Source organism: Aristolochia californica, unplaced genomic scaffold (assembly GCF_029961685.1).
Source record: "Aristolochia californica isolate CCGP_79_NKW_82.1479 unplaced genomic scaffold, dmAriCali1.0.hap1 SCAF_14, whole genome shotgun sequence".
NCBI classification, from domain to species: domain Eukaryota; kingdom Viridiplantae; phylum Streptophyta; class Magnoliopsida; order Piperales; family Aristolochiaceae; genus Aristolochia; species Aristolochia californica.
In genome coordinates, this window is record NW_027181815.1 from 21,154,298 (window position 1) to 21,180,207 (window position 25,910).

The window sequence follows — 25,910 nt, forward strand, 5'->3', positions numbered from 1 at the left end:
AAAAGTAGAGCAACCAAGCAGAGGAGCAAAATAATTTTTTTAATTTTTATGAAATGGTCTTGTCAACCAAAACCCGGAGGCATGTCAGGAACCTCATCACTAAAAATCTCTCTTATGTCAGTACCATGCAATGCTACGGCTCCAAAACCAGGTGGCTCAGCATCACTAGTATGTGACATGTCTGTGGAGATCGGGAGATCATCCTTATACTCGTCACTGTGTTTAGTCACTTGAGCAGACTCCTTGTGTTGTCCCCAACTGCTATGTGCTTCATGATGGTTGCTGAGAGAAAAGCCAGGTGGTTCACTGGGCTCACCACCAGAACACGAATTCTTCGTGTGAGGAGAAATTGTAAGAGATCCATGACAATCCGTCTCATCAGACTGTTGATTGTTGGGCAACAATAAGTCTTCAGCCGATTCCTTCCCCTTTGGGTTTGATAATTGGTTGTAAACTGATTCAACTGCTTCTGCAATTTCATTGTTCAGGCCATCACTTGATCTAATAACCGTCCACAGAACCTGGGGAAGGTGCTGGTCTTGACCATCCCCAGGAAAACCTACTGTTGATGCAGCTCTTCTGACAGCACCACTGTCAAAGTGCATCAGGACAATTATATCAGCGTAGTCTTTGACATGTCGTATGGAAGCTTCCAGCGGTTCTCCTTTTTGTAGGTTGTCTTCAACTGCTGCCACACCGAAGAGAATCAAATCTTCCTCAATCAGTTCAGATGCATTCTCTAGTATTTTCTTTCTCTCGGAACCAACTGTAGTCTCGGCCTTTGCAAATATTGAACTCCAAATTTGGTATTCTGATGAATCAAGCTTTCTGTATGCAAATACCCGAGTTAAGAAAGCTACTTCTTCAGAGCACTCATCTTCATATTTCAACTTGCCTATGCCATCTTCTTCAACAAGTATTCCCATATGGCATAGGGCCAAAACCTTGAGAAACAGTGCTGTCTCAAAAATTCGGGCACTTTTGACCCAGTTAGGAATCATCAGCCGAGCATCCTTGAAGTGGAAACCCTTACTTGGGTTTTCATTCTGCAAATGCTTCGGAAGCTGGCCACCAGAAAGGATAGGATACTCCGAAATATGGCGTCCACGGGTGTTATGTTTGGTAGTACTAGCTGCAACTAAGAAATCAAAATTAGCAAAACTTGGACTCATAAGAGTTGACCTGTCACTGCTGAACACGAATTTCTCCAAATCTATATTCATTCGTTGTGATGCAGCGAAATCAACTACACGTACTGCACCCCCATATGAAACTCCTGCAAGGCTACACTTTCTAAACTCCATTTGGGTACGAGTAAGTGTTCTAGTTTTGTTAGACAAGATCATCTGACCCTGACGTAGCTCTGCAGTTAAGTTTGAAGTCCTAGCTCCAGCAGAGCTGCGTGTTTCTTCATCAAACAGTTGTACATCCCAAGTGATGAGCATAGCTTGGAATACTTTGACCACATCAATAGAGATATAGAGGGAGATTGGGGGTGCCACTATTAGGGTTTCATTATCTGAGGAGCATCAATTGCGGTTGAGATAGGTTAGAGAAAAATAACACCTGTCAGTGTGTGCGATCTCTCTTATAAACAATTTCATGTTCATAATGGATTACTACAACAGTGGAATATAGGATGTAGTCTCACCTTGAGGTGAACCTATATAAATCTTATTGTCTTTTTCATGCTTGTTTTTTCCTTCTTCTATGTTTATTATTATTTCTCTCGTTAGTTTGGAACTAGGGCGTATAATTCCTAACAAGTGGTATTCGAGCTTTGGTTCATGATTGAGAGCAATGGTTGGCGAAGAAGGATCAACACTTGGAATCAACAAGTTTGATGGTATGGATTTTACGTTATAGAGGATGCAGATCGAAGATTATATGTATAGTAAAAAAGTTGCACGCACCACTTCTGGATATGAAACCAGAAGGTATGCAAGATGATGAGTGGAATCTCCACGATAGAAAGGTGTTGGGAGTAGTCTGGTTAACACTATCGAAGAACTTTGCTCACAACATGGTGTCTGAGAAAATGACATGGGGGATGATGAAGATTTTGTCCGACATGTATTAGAAGCCTTCCGCAAATAATAAGGTACATCTCATGGAAAAACTCTTCAATTTAAAGATGATAGAAAATACATTAGTGGCATCGCATTTAAATGATTTTGGCAATATTTTCAATCAATTGACCTCTGTTCAAATTAAATTTGATGATGATTTTCAAGCTTTAATTCTTTTGTGTCTCTACCAAATTATTGGGAGCCTATGAGCGCTGCGGTCAACAACTTTGTAGGCAATGGGTAATTGATCTTTAATGATGTTTGAGATACCATTCTCATGGAGGAAGTTCGTAGAAAGGACTTCAGAGAATCATTGACATCTAATTTTGCCCTAAATGTTGATACTAGGGGTAGAAACTTCGAGATGAATTCCAACAAGGGAAATGGTAGAGGAAAATCAAGGAATAGTAGAAGTAAGTCCAAATTCAGAAGGAATGTGGAATGCTGGAATTGTGGCAAGTCTGGTCACATAAAGAAGAACAACAAAGTACCAAAGAAGGATGAAAAGAAAAGTAATAGCAGTGACTGAAGAGGTACAAGATGCTTTACTCGTGTCGGTTGATAGCTATGTTGGCTCTTGGGTGTTAGGTACAAGAGCTTCTTTTTGCACCATAACTTATCGTGAGGTCATGGAGAATTTTGTTGCAAGAGATCATGGGAAGGTCTATCTTGCTGATGGAGAACCTTTGAATATTGTCGGTTGGTAATGTTAGTTTGAGGATGTCAAACAGGACAATGTGGAAAATTTACAAGGTGAGACATGTACCAAAACTAATGTGTAATCTGATCTCAGTAGGGCATCTTGATGATGAGGGTCATAGTGTGACTTTTGTTGAATTTATGGAAAAGTGAAATACTTCATTGACATCAATAACCTGTTGTAATCAGAGTACATAAACCTCTATTTATAATAGAGGAAGGTAGTAGAGTCCAATTACAATAAAACTACCCTTGTCCCAATTACACCCAAACTCTAATACGTAAAAATAAGTCCTAAGATAATTAAATAACTCAATATAGATAAAAGACAAACATAACTCAAACTAAAAATCTTCTAGGACAGTGAATGCAGTTTTATATTTATCCGTTTCATTAATTTGAATTTGCCAATATCCATATTTCGAATCAAATTTGGAAAAGATTTTAGCAGAAAACAATTTGTCTAATAAATCTTTTTTAGTTGGAATAGGATACCTAATCCAACGTAAACAATCATTGAGTGGTTTATAATTAACCACTAATCTAGGAACACGTCGTTCCTTTTCTGCATTTTTATGCACATAAAAAGCAGTACAACTCCATGGAGAGTAAGATTTCCTAATCAATTTCTTATCCAAGAGATTTTGGATTTCCTTTTTGCAAAGATCTAGCAAAGCATGTTTCATTTGACTAGGTCTTGCGTTTGTCGGAATGGTTCTTTCATTGAACCCATCAATATATGGTAAAGACACAATATATTTATGTCTATCCCAAAAAGTTGTAGGGATATCACTACAAATTTCTTGGGTTAATAATTTTTGAAGAGAACTAATTTTCTCTTTTATATCTATAGTTTCTAGCTGTTGTTCAAGAGTTAAAAATTGAATTTCTTTATGCAGGAAACTAAGATGATGTTCTTACACATTTCTCAATTTTGAAATCTCATTTATAAAACTAATTTGAGGAGGCGATTTGAAAGAGAAATAAATAGGTTTATTATTTACCTGACCATGAATCCCATGGTTATCAATGCCTTTAATTGGCATAATTTTTTCCAAAAAAGGAGTACATAATATGACTTATTGAGTCATATTTTTGACTAATAAAAAGTCAATAATAATGCACTGATCATTAGTGCAGATGGAGGCATTATTTAATTTATATTTAATCTTCATTTTGTCTAAAGTTTGAGTTGTCTTCTCAAAATATTGGGTTGGAATTAACCCTTCCTGGATGCAATTTAAGTCTGCTCCACTATCAATCAGAGCTGTCAATTTGGGAATGATAAAGTTCTGATCAATAACTAAATTAATCATTGTATGCCATCTTTGATGAATGACCTTAGTAATTTGATTGAGAAAAGATTCCTCAGATTTCTATTCTTGTTGTACACAATTTTGTGCACATTTTTCTTCAAGCTTTCTATAAAGGGATTTTAATTCTTTTTAATTCAAGCTTGATTTCTCTAATTTCTCCTTGTAATGAGGAGAGGGATATGGGTTGTTGTGAAGAGTGGGTTTCTTCATGACGACCAATAATTTCCTTCAAAGAATAAGGTTTTACTCCTGGAATGGGAGAACTCTTTGAAGAACTTTGAAGTTGATCAAGATATTCTTTGATTAAATATCTTTTTGTTTGAGGATCTTCCTCTTGATCAATGTTCTTAAGCATAAGTTGTTGATCAGTAGTAAGAACATTAATCTGATGCATTTGAGCCACAAATTGCAGATGAGAACAATTGCAGTCTGGATCTTCTTCTGATTGGCTGAATGAGGCATAATCAATATCATCCCCAGAATCAGAATTTAAGAGAATTTTAGCCAACTGGATTCTCAATCCTTCATCAATTTGAAGTTGGTTCAATTTCTCTTTTGTTTTGCATCGATTAGAATAGTGGCCTAATTTACCACATTTATAACAGATAATTTTCTTTTTGTCTGGGTGAGTTCGCTTAGGAGGAGGTCTCTGATGTGGAGGAGGTCTCCTAGGTTCCTGATGAGTCTTTTGATGAGATTGTCGTTTGGGATATTTCCTACTCTGATGTGAGTAGGGTGAGGGTCTCTTAGCACGAGAGACTTTCCCTTTACCCTTCCTTTGATGGGAAGGTGGTGATCCTGTGTCACAAGCAAATTGGTCACAGAATTCACCAAGCTCTAGCTTTCCAGTAAGATTTTGTTTTTTCAACTGAGCTTGTAATTTTAAATCATTACATAAGGTCAGTCCTTCTTGAATGATAGCACTGGTAAGGAGACCATATGTATATTGTTGGTAGTTAATAATTCCTACCTCATGACCTAACCTTTTGCGTACCTTACTGGCAAAAAGAGTTGGTAAGCCATCAATATATTTTGCTTTCCAATACTCATTATTGGCATCGGTTCTTTGCATAACCTTAGTAAGGAAAACATCTTTATACCATCTAAAATGGCTAAGTGTTTGACATCTAAGATTTTGCAACACCTCTCATCCCTTATCAGTAGTGGACATCAAATTGCCAATAAAATGATGCACAATGCATGAAATCAAGGTATAAACTGCATCATCCTCACCTAGGTAGGCTTGGCTTGCTTCAGTTTTAATTACCTTTTTGGAATTATAAATTTCATGATGTTGTACTGGGGTAAGGATATTTTCCCACCAACCTTTCAAGAGTCCAGAAAATCCAGCAGTTAACATTTCTGCTATGCCTTGATCTGAATTCTTATGTTGTCTACAAATGGTAGCATACATAAGCATTCGTCTACAATGCTCTAAAATCTTATATTCAGACATAGAATCTATGTTCCATTCATAGATTGATCTGCCATCATAGGCTTTTTGATCTATATACACATTCTCTTCATATAATAGGTCCTGAGGTGTAGGCCTATGATAATAGAGTTTGTGATTTAGATCCCAACGCCGAGTAGATTTCGTGGTATAATCCATTTTTTGAATACTCGGTTGGTCTTTAATTATTTTCTGAAGAATTGCTTTAGTCTGATTGATATTAGTTAATCCCAAATCATGACGATTAGGAGTTTGACCTTCATCAGAATCAGAATATGCTGAAGGAGTTAAATCTTCAGTATTATTTTGCGATAAAGACTCTTCTTGAGATTCTTCATCGTGGGATTCGTCAGCTTCCAAAACATGGAGACTTTTACGAACCGCATTGGCGGAGGCTTCATGAGCTTGCTGGGGCTTGTTTGATTTGATCTTCGGAAAGATTTAATTTTCCAAGCCTTAATAATAATTCTTCTACTACCTCAGAATTATTATCCAATTTAAAGTTCCTGATTGGAACAGGTGGTTTAATGAGTGGTTTATCATTCATCAACAATGGTAATTTTCGAGAAGATAAGTCATAGGGATTTTGACAATATTTCTCTGGTGGATCTTTGTCCAATAAATCTTCAATTCTCGTAAGCTGTTGGCCAATAGTTTGAAGATTTAAATTGGTAAAGTTGTTTTGTCGCCTGATCTGACCCATGGGATTTAAGGTGATTTCAGGATTGACAAAAGCAACTGCTTCCACAAAATCGGGGGATTTCCCTGAAGGACTTGCAAATTCAAGTCGGATAGGATCAGTAGGAGGATGAACTGATCTGATATTGATACCAGACATAAGGTGCCATTCTTTCGTCAGGGTAGAAAGAGTGGGGACATTGGAAGAAACTAAGGGTCGTTTCTCCGCTTGCTTGAGTCTGGTTTGCATGAACTAATCAACAAAAGACATAATAACCTTATTTGTTTTCAAATAAAGATAAAAGTCATTTGATAACTCCATGCGTTCTGCAGCCCCATAGGTGTCAAAAAACCAATTTTTGAAACCTAGATTATTGGGGTGAAAGAATTCAGCTTTAATGGCTGCTCGATCCACCACGAAAGGTGGGGGGTTCTGGTAACTCTGGTGAGGTGTAAAAATCATAATCACATAGTAAAACCAGTCATTTCACTGGGAGTGGGAGAAGTCTGTTCATGCTCCCTTTCTCGGTAGACCCCATGAGGTATCTGGGTGTCTGATAGGTGGATTCCTTTTAATGAGGAATCATCTTTTATGGATTGTTTTTCATTCAATTCCTGTGGGCAAGTGGATGGGCCTACATCCGAATATCTGGATGACGTGGGTGGTAAAGAGACTCGGTAGAGAGTCTTATCTTTGAAATTTATGACCACATCGCCATCGGTTGATTGGATGACATGATCAATATCCTGATTAATCAGGAGTCTTGGAGGAACAGCCTGAGGAATAGTCCAGTTGGCTGGGAAACGAATTTCCTCCCAATTGATCATTCGTGGAGTGGCAACATTTGCACTCATAAGATCGGTCTTGATCAAAACGGTCTTACCTTGATCTGGTAAGTGTAATACCTTAGGGACTAAGGTATTCATAATTTTGAAATGAATCCTTGCTATTACTGCAATGGTTTCAGTTCCAGGAATAAAATTGTATCCCTGTGTTAGAATCCTCAACTGGATAGATTCTAACAAATTCCTATTTGTTAATGATAGGGTAAGGTTTGGATGGACGTTAAAGTAAACAGGTCCCCTACTGAGACTTGTTTCAATAATACCCATTAATGAGGGTTTCCAATTCAAATAACGATCATCACAAAGTATGACCTACAGACATGTGTTCATCCCTAGTAAGGTCAAGGGTTTGAACGCAATCTGGATGCATCCTATATGCATATATTTCTTCTCAGTATCAGCAAGATACTTATTGAGATCAGTTAACTCTAATAATTTAAGAGTTGAATCTTGATTTTCAAGATTAATTGTTTGTTCCATGGTTTTAATTCCCATGGTACTAGAAAGGGTGAAAGTTCCTTTCTTGTATATTTAAGTAGGTTTTATGGACGAGATTGTCCAATCATTCAATTGTTGTTGAACTTTATATTCAACCAAAGATGCATTCTTAACTGATCCAGTAATCCTACTACTGAATGCCATTGTTCAACAAATTTAAAAGATAAAATAAAATTTAAACACAATGAGTTTAAACTAAATTATTCTACTAAGAGTGGTAAGAGATAACCAGAAGGAGGAATATCCTAGTATGAAGTAAACATATTATAAACTGATTATATGGTAATCATGAACGAAGCAAACTATTGTTCCTAATATCATAATGAATTTACTGTTCATCATCTTCTTGATCAGATACATGTCTGTCAACGATTTAAGAGTATAGCGGCCCCTCAACGCCTACGCCTATCCACGGCAACGGCAACACGGGCATACCTCAACGCGACTTGGGTGACGTCCCATATCATAACAAGAACGAAGATGAATAGTAAAACATTATAACATTACGAAGTAAGTTAACTCCCCTAATGATTAAGATATAAAAAATTTATAATAGCTTACTCCATACCTGGATATTCAAGGTTATTATTAAGATATCACATAATATTTTATTACTTATTTAATCATTTCACTCAAACCAACCTGATACAATCCCATTTGCACATTATATCTTAAGAATAATCCGACACCAAAACTCACGCCACTGGTTTTCAGGAGGAGGAATCTTGAACAGGATCTTCCTAGCTTTGGCTTGTCCGAATAATCAATGTAAATTGTAAACTACAAGGTTCTTTACTAGGGTTTATACTTTATAGGAGGAATTCGAGTTTACCTGATTGAGGCAACGACTCCTAAAATCAATGTTTTTGGATTCTTAGAGTAGAAGCGTAAGATCGAGTAATAATAGAGGCAATGGATGTCAATTTTCTAAATAAGGCCTTTTACAGGAAAATTTAATTAAACAAGGAATCTTTCCTCAACCGACGAGGGATGATTTCGTCATTTAAGATTTGCGTTCTTCTTTTGCAGGTCGGCCGTACCGTAAGCTTATGAGTTGAGAGTTAAAAGAGTCTTCCCCCTCAGCTACCTTCATAGTTGTTTCCTTCCTCTAGAATTTGACAACCTGACCTTCCTGCGCTCTTTCTGCATTTTGTTGCAGACCAAAAGAAAAGCACAAAGAGTTTACATCACCGAACACCGAATTGTGAACCTTTTTTACTTCACAAAGGAGTCCCTCCCGTCAATTTGATGGCTACAATCGGTAACAACAATATAAATGCCAAGCTTGTGAGTCTGATGATCAGCTCTTCGATTCAATTTGATATCTATGATTGATATTTATTTCTGGGCTTTCTCTTTCTTTATGTCGATATGCAGGTTCTTCTCGGCGACATGGGCGCCGGCAAATCCAGCTTGGTTTTGCGCTTTGTCAAAGGCCAATTTCTGGAATTTCAGGTATTTTTTTGTGTTGTTTGTTGAAGGGATTTTTGGTTGAGATCTTGGAACGTATCGATCCTTGGAAAATTGTTGAAAATTTGATCTCTCAATTTCAGGTTCAATGTTTTATGTTGAAAATGCTTATTTTCTATGTTTTGGGATTCTTGAATGGCAGGAATCTACAATTGGAGCTGCTTTCTTTTCACAGACTTTGGCAGTCAACGATGCCACTGTGAAATTTGAGATTTGGGATACTGCAGGGCAGGAGAGATACCATAGCCTGGCTCCAATGTATTACAGAGGAGCAGCTGCCGCAATAATTGTCTTTGACATAACTAGCACGGTAATTTGTCGATGCAGTTATCAAATTTTATTTATTTATTATTATTATTATTTCAGCATCATTTAAAAAAAAATTATTTATTTCAATTTCTTTTCAAATTTAATTCACTCATTACTTTTTTATGAGTTACAACTTGATAGAATGGCGAAAACAGTGCATTTCCGTTTGATCTTGCCATTAGCCCGTGATGTTGATTTTTGTCAGCTCCACGGTTACAATTTTTTTTTAGGCGGGTTTCCTTTCTATTTATCAAATTTTCCTTCTGTTTCTTCCGTGATGGAATTTTAGGAGTCCTTTTCACGTGCTAAGAAGTGGGTGCAAGAGCTTCAGAAACAAGGTGATTTACTGCTATATGAAAGTTTATTTTACGATTTGCCCATGAAGTTGATTTTGAAGATGTAATTGATAATAGAAGGGTGTGTCAATACTTCTTGTTTCAGCCATGCACACAACATCCGGTTCTTTTGTTTGCTAATGTACTATGCTTAGGGAGCTTAACTTTGTTAGTTTTGATTTTACCTGCATTTGGATTTCATTCCAGGTAATCCAAACATGGTTATGGCTCTAGCTGGAAATAAGGCTGATTTGGAAGATAAGCGCAAGGTCACAGCAGAGGCGAGTAGTTTATCCTTGACTTGAACCTGTTCTTTTTTAGTCAGTCATCTAGTTTTAAGTCCACTTAGCCAAATTTGAATTTGTTAAAAGTTTCGCGTTGTTGGCAATTGTCGTGTTATTTTTTTCTCTTCTAGAGTTTGAAAGTCTCATTCTTCATGAGACTTATCATGATATATAGCTATTTTTTAGAACCATTTATGATTGTAATGTTCAAATTAACTTTAGCATAAGTATTATAAGTTTGGTTTGTTATTTGTTCTCGAGTGTAGTTTTTCTATGATGATGTAGTGTAAGTCATTCTTGGCAAACTGTGTATTAAGATTGTCTACGTTGTTGGATATTCATATGGTCAGTATTTGGCTACCAATAGTTCAAAATGTACTTTTTATGTTTAATTGCGTCTAATACATGCACAGTATGCTTCTCTATGTTGAAAAAATAGTTTATTTTATTTTTATGTTCTTCAACTATGGTTCCAAGAGGAAGCTCTTCATATGAATCCATAGTTCTTTAGCTGCCTTCTTCAACTCCGGACCCTACCTTATTAATCTCCTCACTTTCCTTGTTTTCCGACAAAAAAATCAGCTACCTCACCAAAAAAAGAAAAAAGTCCTATAGTTTTGCAATGTTCGAAAACCTCGATGATTAATGCTGCTACGGAGAAAATTCCCTCCCTCTAAATCTACTCTTATTAAGAGTAAGAGTCAAAGTACTTAATAAATTTTGGATATTAGCTAGGTATTGGCACATCTCCCTTTCTTTCTGCATTTGGGTTTAAGCAATCTGCTATGACATTCTGCAAGTTGGGTAAAATTGAACATTGGATGAGGATTGAAATCATTGCTGAAGGAGGAAGTCCTCGATGTCTTTGTGGCCTGCAAGAACAACCGATAGAAAAGGGTTGTCTAGACTGTCAACGCCTACTTGGTTGAGATAGTCACCGATGACGACCTCAACATCTTCAAGTTCATCGGATTCAGATCAAAATGGGTTATCTAGATTGTCAATGCCTACCTGTTCGAGATCGCCATCGACGACGACCTCAACATCTTCAAGTTCACCGACAATCTCTATCGGGTTGTAGATATCTACCTCAAGGTACAGCCCGTTGGATGACAAGGTTTACAAAAACCTGCTGCATGTGCCCCATGATCATTGTCTATCAAGGTAATGGTGACAGATGGCTGGTTACAATTGCTCCTTGCAGAAGGTCTCCGTTTTAGTGGTGTGGTCCTCTGAGATGAGGGCACCAAGCAAAGCGGGCAATTAAAATTGTAGACATTGAATGAACCACAAATCCAAACATGCTGGCGCCATTGACTCCATTAGTCCTGACTAAACTCTGTTGTCGACCTGTCTTCTCAATCCCCGCAAGTCACAAAACATAGCAATTGTTCTTTGCTCACTCTCCCTCACCCATCAAGAGATCCTCAAGAGATTCCTCAATTGTTAGAGATCTTAGCTTCGGCCCATCCAAGATTCAAGTAGTGAAGATCACATGGAACGCTTGAAAAATTGGGTTTCTTAAAGGTGCTATTCCTCTAATTCCTCTTTTGGTACTGAACTCAGTGATTGCAGTCTGCAAATTATGCAAATCTTTTTCCCCACAAGGAAGTATCAACCACATTGGTCTAGGTGAGGCAAAGAGAAATGAAGACTCTTCCTCAGGAGATGAAGGATGACCATAAGGCTGTCGATGAGTGGCTATCAAGGCAGTTCTTGTTTGAAGGCTAACTTTGTTACCAGATTTTCTCTTAGAAATCATGGAAGTCGGTTTGGTCTTCTGGAAGCATCCAGCCTAAGAAATGATTTAAAGGTAGGTCAATTTACCAATTTTATTTTTAATGATGGTAGATCTACAATTCATATATCAAAGATGTTATATTTATGATTCATATTCTTTGGGACAGAAATGCTCCTGTTTCCTGCCCACTACTATCTCATAACATTCGGTTATGACAGTGCACAACATAGTATTTCACTATAGAGTAACATAGTTATTATTTACTGATTAGCATAGTATCATAATAGTGAATAACATAATATTCAATGACAATGACAGAAGCATAGGTGTTCCCTCGAAAAAAGATGTCTTGGGTTGGACTGAAAACATTGACAATTTTTTGTAGTGGAATACTTTGTTATGTATTGTCATACTCCTATATTATGAGATAGTTGTGGGCCTGAGACAAGGGGTTTTCATCTCAAAGAATATGAATCGTAAATGTAACATCTTTGATATACGATTTGTGGATTTACCATAATTGAATATAGACTTTGTAAATTTTCCTTCAAAATTACTGTTGAAAAACAAGAACAAGGGCATTTTGGTAATTTTACATTGTCGTTATTTAAATTTCTTGATGTAATCTTGTTCTACATATCAAACTATGTCTATGGACCAAATTTCATTTAGAGAGGACATGTACAATAGGAGATATAGAGAATTAGTGTTTTCACTTAAAGTAGGGGCGATATTGGAATTTGTATTCAACCCTAAATTATAAATAGAGTTTGGGGAACGTGCAGGTCGCATATGGGAAGGATTTTTGTAAGTTTTTTTCTCTTTGAAGTAGAGCCACCTCATGATCAGAAGATGATGGTGACCATCCCATCCCATGTTGAGGGACTAGGAAGAGGAGACTGAAAAGGTGCCACTAGCCTTTGGCCACCAAATCATCGAGTCAACTATGGAATCTCTGAGTCTAGATGATGAGACAACCTCCAAGAGGTGAGAGGCAAGCAAGGCATCCGAGTTGTCAAGACCATGATAGAGGTGAAGATCCCAGGAGCCAGATCTCTCGGTAGCAGCAACCGAGAGGCAACACTGAGCGGAAGCTTGCCAAACACTACCGAATATCCGATGTGAATAGAGGGAAGAGAAGGTAGATAACTCTCCAGACTTGGCTTGTCAACAACATGGAATCTAATATCAGAAGCCAAGTTATGAATTTTGAAACACCCAAGGCTATGTGGTTATCCTTGGAAGCTCTTCATGGATAAGAGAACAATTTTTCCAGGGTTTATGAATTATATACAAAGTTTTTTGGCTTAAAAAGGTGTAACAGAACTGTGACGGACTCCTATAGTGTTATGGACTCCATAGCATCAAGAGTAGCAGGTAGACGTAGGGGTAATTGATGTAATTTTTGGCATTTTTTATTTAGTGGCATTGTGGTAATTTCATCAGACATTGATGTTGTGCGTGAATTTGTATGGGGCGTTCCTATTATTTATAGGAACGTCATTGGGTTGAATAGAGAAGCTTGAATGTTACTTAGTTGAGATCGGGTGCTCTCTCCATCGAGGCCCAGGTGCAAAACTCAGTTATCTTCCTCACGACCGTTCCTCTTCCATCCACGAACAGCTGCTAAGCTACTTCACCTTCTCCCTGTTTTCTGAGATTCTCTGTTTTCCGTCACTTGCCGCATAATCATTCTGAACGGCGTCCGTTGTCGACAATTTTCCCCACGACCTCTCTAGATCCCCCTTCAGAGACTCCGTCTCACCTCCTCTGTCGGATTCCGACCACCGACGGTTCAGCTGCTGCTGGGTGCTCAACGACTCTGTTCGCCTTCCCGACCAAGCTGCTCTGTCGCCATTGGGCGTTCCAAACATCCGAAACACAGACCTTCATCACCTTTCAATCTAGAAGATTGAGGAGAGCGTAGGTTGACTCGATCCATGGCCAGGGAGCTTAACAACGTGGTATCAGACAGGACCACCTTGGACGACTCTTCCTCTCCCGCCGATGAGCGTACAACCATGGACGACCTTCAAACAGAGCTTGGGACGAAAATCCAGGAGCTTTGGGAGACCATGCTCCAGCTTTTTAATTCTCTGGGTTCACGGGAGGCTTCCTGTCCGGGCAGTGGCTCACGCCCTGCGGATTACCTTGACCCCCCACTCCCGCCTATGCCGCCGATGCATCCTGCTCAGACCCCTCCGGGGAGCTTGCACTACAACAGCAACAACAATGTACCCAGGTACACCCGGTGGTATTCTCTTTACATCAGGTGCGTCAGGTCGCAAGTTCGAATAGCGCCACGCTCCTCTAAAAAAAAAAAAAAGAAAAGGTACACCAAGCTCACATTTCCAACTTATGACGGGTCTATGGATCCGTTAATGTGGCTCCAGCGCTGTGATCACTTCTTTTGGCACTAGCGCATCCACCCGGAGGAGAGAGTCTCGTCGGCTGCTTTCCATCTATTAGACGAGGCCTTACTATGGTATTCCCAGTTCGATTCGGCACACCTCGTCCATGATTGAAAACTCTTTTAAGGAGTTATGCCTGTTGAGGTTTGGCCCCCCTGCACGCAGCAATCCCCTTGGGGATTTGGTTAATCTCAAACAGACGGGCTCCATCGAAGAATATCAGAAACAGTTTCAAGAACGCCTTGCCCACGCTAGTCTATTTGTCCACCCGAGCCAGCATGTCCACTTGTTCACTGCCGGGTTAGTGGAGGCTCTACGCCTCGAGGTGGAATTACAGGGGCCCTCCTCTTTAGACCTGGCCATGAATTTAGCCTGCACTTTCGATGCTAAACAACGCATCTTAAAAGAATCTTTGGTTCATCGCTCCCCTTGGCTGGGTACAGTGCCCACAAGTGCCCCAGCAAACCCCAACACCCCTCTATGTCCAGGACAACCTACAACCCAGTCAACTGAGCCTCCCAGGTCAGCGCCTCCCCCTCAGTTTATTAAACGGCTTTCTAAGTTCGACATGGAAAAACGGTGGGCCCAGGGGCTTTGTTTTAACTATGATGAGAAGTACACTCAAAGCCACATCTGTAGGAGGTTGTTTTGGTTAGAGGTAGACGATCCTGAGGACAGTTCTCCTCTAGAAGAGGATGTTGGCACAGAAGAAGAGGCCCCAACCATCTCCGTCAACGCCTTCACCGGGTTACACAGCAGCACGACGATGCAGGTCCATGCTAGCATTCAGACTCTTCTGTTACTTGCATTGGTTGACTTGGGCAGCACCCACAACTTCCTTAGTCAACCCGCCGCCCAACAGCTGGGCTTGTCACTGCAGTACAATTCAGGCATCTCAGTTTCAGTTGCAAATGGAGAAAAAAGTACTAGTGTGGGGTCTGCAGCAGTCACTTTCGTCATTGAAGGCCACACCTTCCGGGCAGACTTTCTGATAATTCCGCTTGCTGGATTTGATTTGGTCCTAGGCATTAAATGGTTACAGTAGTTTGGTCCGATATTGTGGGATTTCAAGGCCCTCACTATGAGTTTCAAACAGGATCACCAGCAGCTCATGCTCCATGGTATGCATGCTCCTCTGCCGTGTACTCTTTAGACTATCCAGTTGAGAGATTCAGAGAGCAGTCAACTCACCTAGCTGACAGAGGAATTTGCCAACTTATTTCAGCAACCTGCTGCCCTCCCTCCGATACGGGCTTGTGACCATCGTATCCGGTTGAAGTTATGCATCGAGCCAGTCGTGGTACGGCCATACCGGTACCCTCACTTGCAGAAGGACGAGATAGAGCGTCAGTGTGAGCTCATGTTAACTCAGGGCATCATTCAGACCAGCCGTTCCCCGTTCTCCTCGCCGGTTCTGTTGGTCAAGAAACAAGACAACTCATGGCAGTTCTGTGTAGACTATAGGGAGCTCAATGCCCACACGGTGAAGGAAAAATTTCCCATTCCAGTGGTGGACGAGTTGCTGGATGAACTTCATGGCGCCGAGTTATTTACGAAGCTGGACTTGAAATCGGGTTACCATCAAGTCCGGGTCCACCCTGATGATGTGGAGAAAACGGCGTTCCGTACCCACCACGGCCATTTTGAATTCTTGGTGATGCCCTTTGGTCTGTCCAACGCGCCCTCTACATTCCAGACACTCATGAATGAAGTATTCCGGCCCTTCTTGCGCAAATATGTTCTTGTGTTTTTTGATGATATTCTGATATACAGCCAGAATCAGGGTGACCACATTCAGGCACTTGCGCCAGGTATTCCACCTTCTACGCTCGCACCATTTATTCCTGAATAAGTCTAAATGTAAATAGGGACTTCCGAGGTCGCCTACTTGGGCCATGTTATTTCTGCATCCGGGGTTAAGGTGAACAACACCAAAATCCAGTCAGTGCTGGACTGGCCGACTCCGCATTCGGTCACTACTTTGAGGGGGTTTTTAGGGTTGGCCGGCTATTACAGGAAGTTCATTCGGGACTATGGCCAGATTGCTGCACTGCTCACAAGCCTACTCAAGCGGAATGCTTTCACATGGACAGATGCAGCCGATTCGTCCTTTCAACAGCTGAAACAATCATTAGCTTCAGCACCGGTTCTACAACTCCCGAATTTTGAAGAAGTGTTCATTGTGGAATGTGATGCTTCTGGTGGCGGCATTGGTGCCGTCTTACAGCAGCAGGGGCACCCCATAGCATATTTCAGCCGGCAGTTAGCTTCCCACCACCACAAATTAGCGGCTTATGAACGGGAACTCATTGGCTTAGTCAAAGCCATCTAGCATTGGAGGCCCTACTTGTGGGGTAGGCACTTCGTGATCCGTACAGACCATTGCAGTTTGAAGTACTTACTGGAACAACGTCTCACGACTTCCCCCCAACAACACTGGATTATTAAGCTCATGGGTTTTGATTTCAAGGTGGAATACAATCCGGGCCGCCTTAACAGGGGCGCAAATGCACTGTCCTGCAGGGACCTCGTGGATCCTCAGTTGCATGCCATTAGTCAACCGCGAGTCCTTTTACTCGACTCCATCCGGGGTGACATTCAGAACCATCCTGAGCTCCTAGAGTTGTACTAGAAGATTGAGCAAGGCACTGCAGATCACCAGTGGGAAATTCAAGATGGGCTCATATTATACAAGAAGCGCTCTTTCTCCACCATACCTCCCCTCTGCTCATCACCATTATTGCTGCAGTACACGATAGCACTCATGAGGGCCAACAGAAAACTTATTTTCGAATCAGCCGGGATTTCTATTGGAAAGGGTTGAAGCGTATGGTTGCTCACTATGTTTTGGCATGCCAAGTTTGTCAGAGGAACAAGGCCGACTCCTTACACCCAGCGGGCCTGCTGCAACCTCTTGAACTTCCGTCTCAGGTATGGGCTGATATCTCCATGGATTTTATTGAGGGCCTTCCCACTTCTTCGGGAAAATCTGTAATTCTGGTTGTGGTGGATCGGTTTTCGAAATACGGGCACTTCCTGCCCTTGGCGCATCTGTATACAGCAGCACAGGTAGCCCGCCTATTTATGGAACAGATTGTGCGTCTGCATGGCTTACATGTGACCGCGATGCAGTTTTTACCAGCACCTTTTGGAAGGATCTTTTTAAATTGCAGGGTACCAAACTGGCCTTCTCCTCTGCCTACCATCCTCAATCTGATGGGCAGACTGAAGTGGTGAACCGTACCCTCGAGATCTATTTGTGGTGTTTTGTTGGGGACCATCCCAAACGCTGGGTACATTGGTTGGCATGGGCGGAATATTGTTATAACACGTCTTACCATACGGCACTCCGTTCCAGGTGGTTTATGGTCGTGCACCTCCACGGATCCTCTCTTATGAGCCGGGTCTGTCTCCCTTGCTGCTGATTGATCAGGCCTTGGGCGAAAGGGACAAGATGCTGGCACAGGTCAAGTCCAACTTGCAGAAGGCTCAGGCCACGATGAAGCATAACTATGACAAGCGTCATAGGGACCTTTTATTTGCTCCAGGTGATTATGTGTGGTTGCGTATTCAGCCCTACCGGCTGCATTCTTTGACAGCACCACGGAGGCACAAGCTGTCCCCCAAATTTTATGGTCCTTTTCAGGTATTGGCTCGCATTGGCCTGGTAGCTTATTGTTTGCAGCTTCCTCCAGACGCCCACATCCATGATGTCTTCCATGTCTCACTCTTGAAACCATTTCGTGGCGACTCCCCCATGCTGCACACACCCTTGCCGCCTTTGCATGATGGTCGTGCTCTGCCTTCTCCGGCCCAGGTTTTGCGGGCTCGCCGCGTTCACGAGTCATGGGAGCTGTTAGTTCAGTGGGATGATGCCAAGTCACTTGCTGACTCATGGGAGCCTCTCGAAGATTTCCGGGCCCATTACCCCCACTTTGAGCTTGAGGAAAAGCTTTTTGTCTAGGAGGGGGGTGATGTTATGGACTCCATAGCATCAAGAGTAGCAGGTAGATGTAGGGGTAAATGATGTAATTTTTGGCATGTTTTTATTTAGTGGCATTGGTAATTTCGTCAGACATTGATGTTGTGCGTGAATTTGTATGGGGTGTTCCTATTATTTATAGGAACGTCATTGGATTGAATAGAGAAGCTTGAATGTTAGTTAGTTGAGATCGGGTGCTCTCTCCATCGAGGCCCAGGTGCGAGTTTCCTTCAAAACTTTGTCATCTTCCTCACGACCTTTCCTCTTCCATCCACGAACAGCTGCTGCGCCACTTCACCTTCTTCCTGTTTTCTGAGATCCTCTGTTTTCCGTCTCATTCTGAATGGCGTCCGTCGTCGACATTTCTCCCCACGACCTCTCTAGATCCCCCTTCAGAGACTCCGTCTCACCTACCCTACCGGATTTCGACCACCGACGGTTCAGCTACTGCTGGGTGCTCGACGACTCTGTTCATCTTCCCGACCGAGCTGCTCTGTCGCCATTGGGCGTTCCAAACATCCGAAACACAGACCTTCATCACCTTTCAATCTGGAAGATCGAGAAGAGCGTAGGGTGACTCAATCCATGGCCAGAAAGCTTAACATATAGTTCTTTTCTAAGTATCTGGCAGGAAATTAATCTTTTTCATCCTTTTACTATGGATTGGGTGCTGAATTTGACAGCATAAAGACACAAATTTTGGCTTCAGATAAATACCTAATCTCTCTACTACTTTAATAGGGTATTTTGTGCCTAGAGCTGGAAAAGATACTAAAGTGGCTAAATCTACTGCCCTTAATACATCAGCTACAACATCTGATTCTACTGATATGTCCAAGGGATGCACAGGGATCAATAGACGCAGAAGTTTAGAAATTCACGCTTTCCCAGTGCCGTAGTTAGGATATCGTTGAGTTGATCACCAGACTGAACATATGGAGTAATTACCTCTTTCCTCATTACTGCATCTCGGATGAAATGACAATCTACCTCTATATGCTTTGTTCTTTCATGAAAGACTGAATTGTTTGCAATGAAGATTGCCGCCTGGTTGTCACGGATACATAATCATAGGATCTTTCTGATCGAGGCCAAATTTCTTGACAATAGATTTTATCCACATTAACTCATTGATAGTGTTGGCCATTGATCTATATTTAACTTCTGCACTGGATCGTGCAACAACATTCTTCTTTTTACTTTTCCAGCTGACTAGATTTCCTCCCAGAAATACATAGTATCCAGTGGTTGATTTTTTGTCAAGCTTGGAAGCTACGTAGATGTCTTATTATAAACTTTGTAAGCCTTGCTATGAGTAGAATAACCCAAGAAAATTCTTATATCAGCTCTAGAGTCAAATTTTCCTATTTTTTCCTTTGGTTCTTTCAATATGAAAACTTTGCATTCAAAGGTTCTGAAATATGTAATGTTGGGAAGGGTACCTATATACGACTCATACGGAGTTTTGTTGAGAAGGGGCCTTATGCTTACTCGATTAATGATATAACATGCGGTTTCCACAACTTTGGCCCAAAACCTATGTGGCATGTTGTATGCATGAAGTTGTTGTGGACTCAATAGCAGACTGAGTCATGCAGAGGCATCGTGGGTGAGTCATGGACTCATTGAGTTATTTTCTTTAAATTTATTTTATAATTCAGTTTAGTAGTAGTATAGCCGTAGGGGCATATTTGTAATTTCTCCTCTTGAATTCTTGGTGGCGTGAACACTATTTGGAGGGAAAATGGAATGGGAAGAGACAAGTCTTGATTCTGCCTAAACCAGGGATTTGGAGTTCTCCTCAACAAACCCACAGGTCCAGGTTCCCTTCAACGAACCTGCTCTATCTCCTTCTCTTCTTGTTCTAATTCGTAGGACTCAACACTGGATTCTTTCCCACAAGGCTGTGTTACAAGATCCATGACCAGGGACCATAACAACTTGGTATCATAGCAGGGTAACATGGGGGATTCATACAACAATGACGAGCTGAGAGAAATGGTTGTGAGGGTGCAAGATGCACAGGCCGAAAATGAGGTGAAGTTTGCAAATATCAGCCAGTAGTTGGAAAGACTAACCAATATGGTTTCGGTGATTTTTGATGAAAGAAATCCACCCCTAGACCGAAGGGGGGAAAACAACTCACACAGCAGGTGGGGGGAGCAGTCCGTTGGGCACATTGGTTTATCGACGCAGGGTGGAGGTTTTAGTCAGGGAGGAGGTTCAGTGCCTAGGTACACAAAATTAGATTTTTCTACCTTCATTGGGTCTGACGAACCCTTAATTTGGTTACATAGATGTGAATTTTTTTTTCCAATCAAGGAACAATAGAACTAGATAAGGTGGGCTTGGCCGCCTTCCACATGCTCGATGAAGCGCAGCAATGGGTTCATCAAGTCGAATTGGAGAGACTGGTAGTAGATTGGGAAGAATTTAAGGAGCCATGCACTATACGGTATGGGCCGCCCTCATACAGCAACACGTTAGGGGATTTGGTTTTGCTAAGATAGACCGGGTTTGTGGAAAGTTATCAAAAACTCTCAAGAAAAATTAGCTCGAGCAAGCAGGATGGTTAGAGTGGACCAACATGTACGTTTGTTCACACCTGGCCTTAATGAATATTTGAAATTGGAGGTAGAGCTCCATGCACCTGCTGATTTGGGCCGAGCAATAAATTTAGCTCGAGCGCTGGAAGCAAAACAGAAAATTCAACTTCGGAGGACTGGTTGGTAGGAGGGGAGGAACAATTCGCTTAGTTGGTAGGAGGGGAGAAACATTTCGCCTCCGGTATCATTCCCAACAGTGCTGCCGCAAAAAATACTCTGATTAATGGTTTGGCAACAAATACAAAGACCAGCAGCCCAACATCCCCATATATCCGAAAATTAAACAAATTTGAAATGGCTGAGCGAAGGGCAAGGAACTTATGTTATAATTGCGAAGAACCTTACACGGCATGCCACAAATGTAAAAAATTGTTCTGGTTAGAGTTATCTACATTGGAAGAAGAGGACACAACTGAAGAACCTCAAGAGGAGGATGGACTTGCTATTTCTTTGAATGCCATTACGGGACCTTACCGGTATCCACACCTCCAGAAAGATGAAATCGAGCAGCAGTGCCGAGTAATGCTGGAACAGGGCCTTATCCGGAGCAGCCATTCCCCATTCTCTTTACCAGTCCTTCTAGTTAAGATACATGATGGCACATGGAAATTTTGTTTGGACTACAAAAAATTGAATGAAAAAACCGTCAAGGATAAGTTCCCTATACCAATGGTGGATGTGCTTATGGATGAATTGCATGGCTCACGGGTTTTCAAAAAATTAGACTTGCGATCGGGGTACCATCAAATTAGAATGCATCCTCCAGACATCGAGAAAACAACATTCCACACTCATCACGGGCATTTTGAGTTTGTGGTAATGTCGTTTGGGTTGTCCAACGCCCCATCCACCTTCCAGGCCTTACTGAACGAGGTATTCCGAGACTCTCTTTGCAAATTTGTGCAAATTTGTGCTAGTATTCTTTGATGATATATTGATTTACAGCAAGTCATGGGACCAGCATTTAGAGGATTTACGGATTGTATATCAATTACTCTAGGCACACCAGCTTTATATAAAACAATCTAAATGCTCCTTTGCCAAGTCCCAAGTGGCCTATCTCGGCCATGTTATTTCAGAGGTAGGAGTGACCGTGGATTCCGAAAAGATTCAGGCCATCTCCGAGTGACTACATCCTCACACTATTTCAGCTTTGAGAGGGTTTTTGGGGTTAGCAGGATACTACAGAAAATTCATCAAGACTTACGGGCAGTTGGCAGCACCATTGACCAGTCTCCCCAAGAAAAATTCCTTCACTTGGAGTGATGCAGCATCACATTCCTTTCAAGCTCTTAAAAACGTACTCACGTCAACCCCAGTTCTGCAACTCCCTAATTTCAATGAATTATTTGTAGCCGAGTGTGACGTGTCCGGCAGGGGTATTGGGGCCATCCTTTAGCAAGACAACCACCCCATTGCATTTTTCAGCAGACAGTTGGCAGTATAGCGTCATAAATTGGCAGCCTATGAAAGGGAATTGATCGGGTTGGCCAAGGCGGTTCGACACTGGTGACCTTACTTGTGGGGTGTGCATTTCTCATACGTTTAGACCACTATAGCCTAAAATTTTTGCTAGATCAATGCCTCACTACGTCTCCTCAACAACATTGAATCTATAAGTTGATGGAATTTGACTTTTCTATGGAGTATCGAGCCGGTAAGTTAAACACGGTGGCAGATGCCTTATCAAGGCGATTCGAGGATCAGCAACTCATCTATGCAGTGAGTTGTTTTCTTTTGTTAGATTTGGTTAAGGAGGAAATTCAAAATAATCCCGCCCTCCAGGAGTTGCAACAACAAATTACCAAAGGCAACAGGGACTCTAAGTGGTCCATCCAGGAAAATCTCATCTTCTACAAAAATCGGATCTACTTACCTCACACTTCCTCGTTGATTGCAGCCATTCTATCTGCCTACCATGACAGCGCCCACGAAGGTGTCCAGAAAACATTGCATCGCATTCGGGAGGGTTTTTATTGGCAGGCCTTGAAGACAACCATTGCTGAATACGTAACAGCCTGTCAGGCATGTCAGCGCAACAAGGCGGAACACTTGAGTCCAGCTGGCGTCCTCCAACCTCTCGCCCTCCCCACACAAGTCTGGGCCGATATATCTATGGATTTTGTTGATGGTCTTTCCAAGACTACCGAAAATTCAGTGTTATTTGTGGTGGTTGATCGGTTCTACAAGTATGCTCACTTTATTCTCATGGCACACCCGTATATGGCCTCTATCGTATCACAGGTCTTCCTCGAGAATATTGTACGTTTACAAGGGATTCTGGAATCCATTGTCAGTGATTGGGATGTGGTCTTTACCGGCCATTTCTAGAGGGAACTTTTTTGACTATGTAGCACCAAGCAGAACTTCTCCTCCTCCTATCATCCTCAACCCGACGACCAAACCGAGGTGGTTAACTGCATAGTGGAGATGTATTTACGGTGCTTGTGGGTGACCGACCTAAACGATGGGTGGAATGGCTACCATGGGCAGAGTATTGCTATAACAAATCATTCCACACAGCCTTGCAGGCCACTCCATTCAGAGTTCTTTATGGCAGAGATCCACCAGGGTTGAAGCACTTGATCAAGCCCTCCTTGACCGTGACCTGATGTTACAGGATATTACTGCTCGTATGAAGAAGGTCCAAGTTCGTATGAAGGAGTTCTATGACAAAAGTCACAGGGACATCACATACAATGCAGAGGTCTATGTCTGGCTCAGGCTGCAACCTCACCGACAACACTCCCTTGCTGGCTAGCAGCGCCATAAACTCTCTCCTAAGTACTTTGGACCATTCTCTATCCTCAAGCGAATTGGACAAGTTGCCTATCAGCTTCAACTTCTAGCCACCACCAAGCTTCATGATGTCTTTCATGTCTCCCTCCTTAAACCCTTTAAAGGAGCAACCCCCTCCTCCAACTCCTTTCTTCCCTCTGGTGGACGACGGACAAGTTATCCTTTCTCCAGCCTCTGTGTTGTGTGCCCGACTTCTTAATGATCAGTGGGAGATTCTAGTCCAGTGGACTACCACTGAACCAGCACCAACTACTTGGGAAGGCTTAGACAACTTCCGACAGGTCTACCTCGAATTCGAGCTTAAGGACAAACTCTTTCTCTAGAGAGGGAGTAATGTTGTGGACTCAATAGCAGACCGAGTCATGCAGAGGCGTCGTGGCTGAGTCATGGACTCATTGACTTATTTGCTTTTAATTTATTTTATACTTCAGTTTTGTAGTAGTATAACCGTGGGGGCATATTTGTAATTTCTCCTCTTGAACTCTTGGTGGTGTGAACACTATTTGAAGGGAAAATGGAGTGGGAAGAGACAAGTCTTGATTCTGCCTAAACCAGAGATTTGGAGTTCTCCTCAACGAGCTCTAGGGTTGGAGTTCTCCTCAACGAACCCACAGGTCCAGGTTCCCTTCAACGAACCTGCTCTATCTCCTTCTCTTCTTGTTCTAATTCGTAGGACTCAGCACTAGATTCTTTCCCACAACGCTGTGTTACAAGATCCATGACCAGGGACCATAACAGAAGCATAGCTCTAGCCATTTCCATTAAGATTTGGTTTCTTCTCTAAATAACACCATTTTGTTGAGGAGTTCGAGGAGCTGAGAATATATGACCCATATTTTGTGCAATATTCCTCAAAATGTGAATTTTCAAATTCTCCTCTCTGGTCACTCCTAATTTTGATAATGCTAAAGCCTTGTTCCTTTTGAACTTTTTCACATAATTTAATAAAGGCTGGACAAGCATCATCCTTATGGGCAAGGAAGTCTACCCATGTCAACGTTGAATAGTCATCTACCACCACTAGGGTGAAGCACTACTCATTTAGGCTTAAGGTTTGAGTAGGTCGATCTAAGTCTATGTGGATTAATTGAAGAGGACGAGAGGTTGAATCTACATTTTTAGCCTTGAAAGAGGTTTTCCAAGTAGGCAAGCATCACAAGGTTTCTCTCTCACAAATTTTTTATCCGGTAATCCTCTCAGTAGGTTCTTTTTCACTAATTTGTTCAAGGAATCAATTCCTATCTGTCCTAGTTTCTTATGCCATAACCAAGATTCATCAATTTTCGCACCCAAATAGATGACACTAGTTTAGGGCATATTGACTATGTTAGCAACATAGAGATTTCTATTTTTGTGTCCCTCTTGAACTAGTTCATCGTTTTCATTCTTTACTAAGCATTTGTCTTTTTGAAATGAAACCTTATTTCTTTTATCATAGAATCAACTAATGCTAAGTAAGTCATGCATAAACTCTTCAACGAAATAAACTTCAGATATGAAAGAAGTTGAGGTACCGATTTTACCAATTCCATTTATGGTACCTTTGCTATTGTCTCCAAAACTTACATGACCTTCATCTTTGGGATTGAGTTCAAAAAACTTTTTTTGGTCACCAGTCATGTGCCTTAAGTAACCACTATCCAAAATCCGAACATTTTTCGATGCTTTGGCTCATAGACATACCTACACCATAAGAGATTTAACCCTTAAAAAAAGAGACCCATTTACGGGTGGTTCCCTTAAGGATAATCATTTGGGGTGTCAGGTAATTTGGGCATCCAAGTTTGTTTGCCTAAGTTCTTTTGGGTTACCACAATTTTTTCAGTTGATTTGGGCACCTAAGTTTGTTTGTTACCGTTTCCATTCTTAACTTTGCAAATATGGGCATAATGGTCCAACTCATTGCAATAGAGGCATCTAATATGAGGAATGGGAGAGAACTTCTTATTTTTCTTTGTGTTGTTCTTCCCAACTTTCCTCTTGGTTGTGGATTTGAGAGAGAGAATTTTGACTTGCTGCTCTAAGTCTAAGCTCTTCTTGTTAAAAGCAAGTCTATCACATGATAGTTTGTTTATCAATCCACTTTGTGAGGCATTAATTATGTGGCTTTCATTTGCCTCCTCCAAGACAATCAACTCTTCTTTGAGCTTTGTAATCTCTTGTAATTGAACATTGCATTTTTTTATATTTATTTAGACTATGAATGTTTTTTTTCCAAAAGTAATTCAAGTTCATGCTCATAGTCTGAGTCGCTTACCTCTTCGGAAGTTGTAGACTCGTTATCATTTTCTTTAAAAGTTATGAGTCCTAAATCACTTTGTTTTTTCTTCTAAGTGGCTAGACTCTTCCTCCATTGCATCCCAAGCTGAGATCAAAACTTTCTTCTTTTTGTCTTTGGTTCTTTGCTTGAGGAT

At 41.3% G+C, this 25,910-nt stretch overlaps 2 protein-coding genes across 2 annotated transcripts; both read left to right on the top strand.

The window, feature by feature from the left end:
* The first annotated feature begins 8,625 nt into the window (after positions 1-8,625).
* On the top strand, positions 8,626-11,224 carry LOC137949422 (ras-related protein RHN1-like). The gene is made up of 7 exons (XM_068795480.1): positions 8,626-8,846; positions 8,937-9,014; positions 9,172-9,339; positions 9,628-9,676; positions 9,881-9,954; positions 10,954-11,052; positions 11,135-11,224. The coding sequence occupies exons 1-7, from the start codon at positions 8,808-8,810 to the stop codon at positions 11,222-11,224; spliced, it is 597 nt and encodes a 198-aa protein (XP_068651581.1). The 5' UTR covers positions 8,626-8,807.
* Positions 11,225-13,638: 2,414 nt separating this feature from the next.
* On the top strand, positions 13,639-16,441 carry LOC137949423 (uncharacterized). The gene is made up of 4 exons (XM_068795481.1): positions 13,639-13,940; positions 14,194-15,127; positions 15,335-15,920; positions 15,978-16,441. The coding sequence occupies exons 1-4, from the start codon at positions 13,639-13,641 to the stop codon at positions 16,439-16,441; spliced, it is 2,286 nt and encodes a 761-aa protein (XP_068651582.1).
* The last annotated feature ends 9,469 nt before the right edge of the window (positions 16,442-25,910 follow it).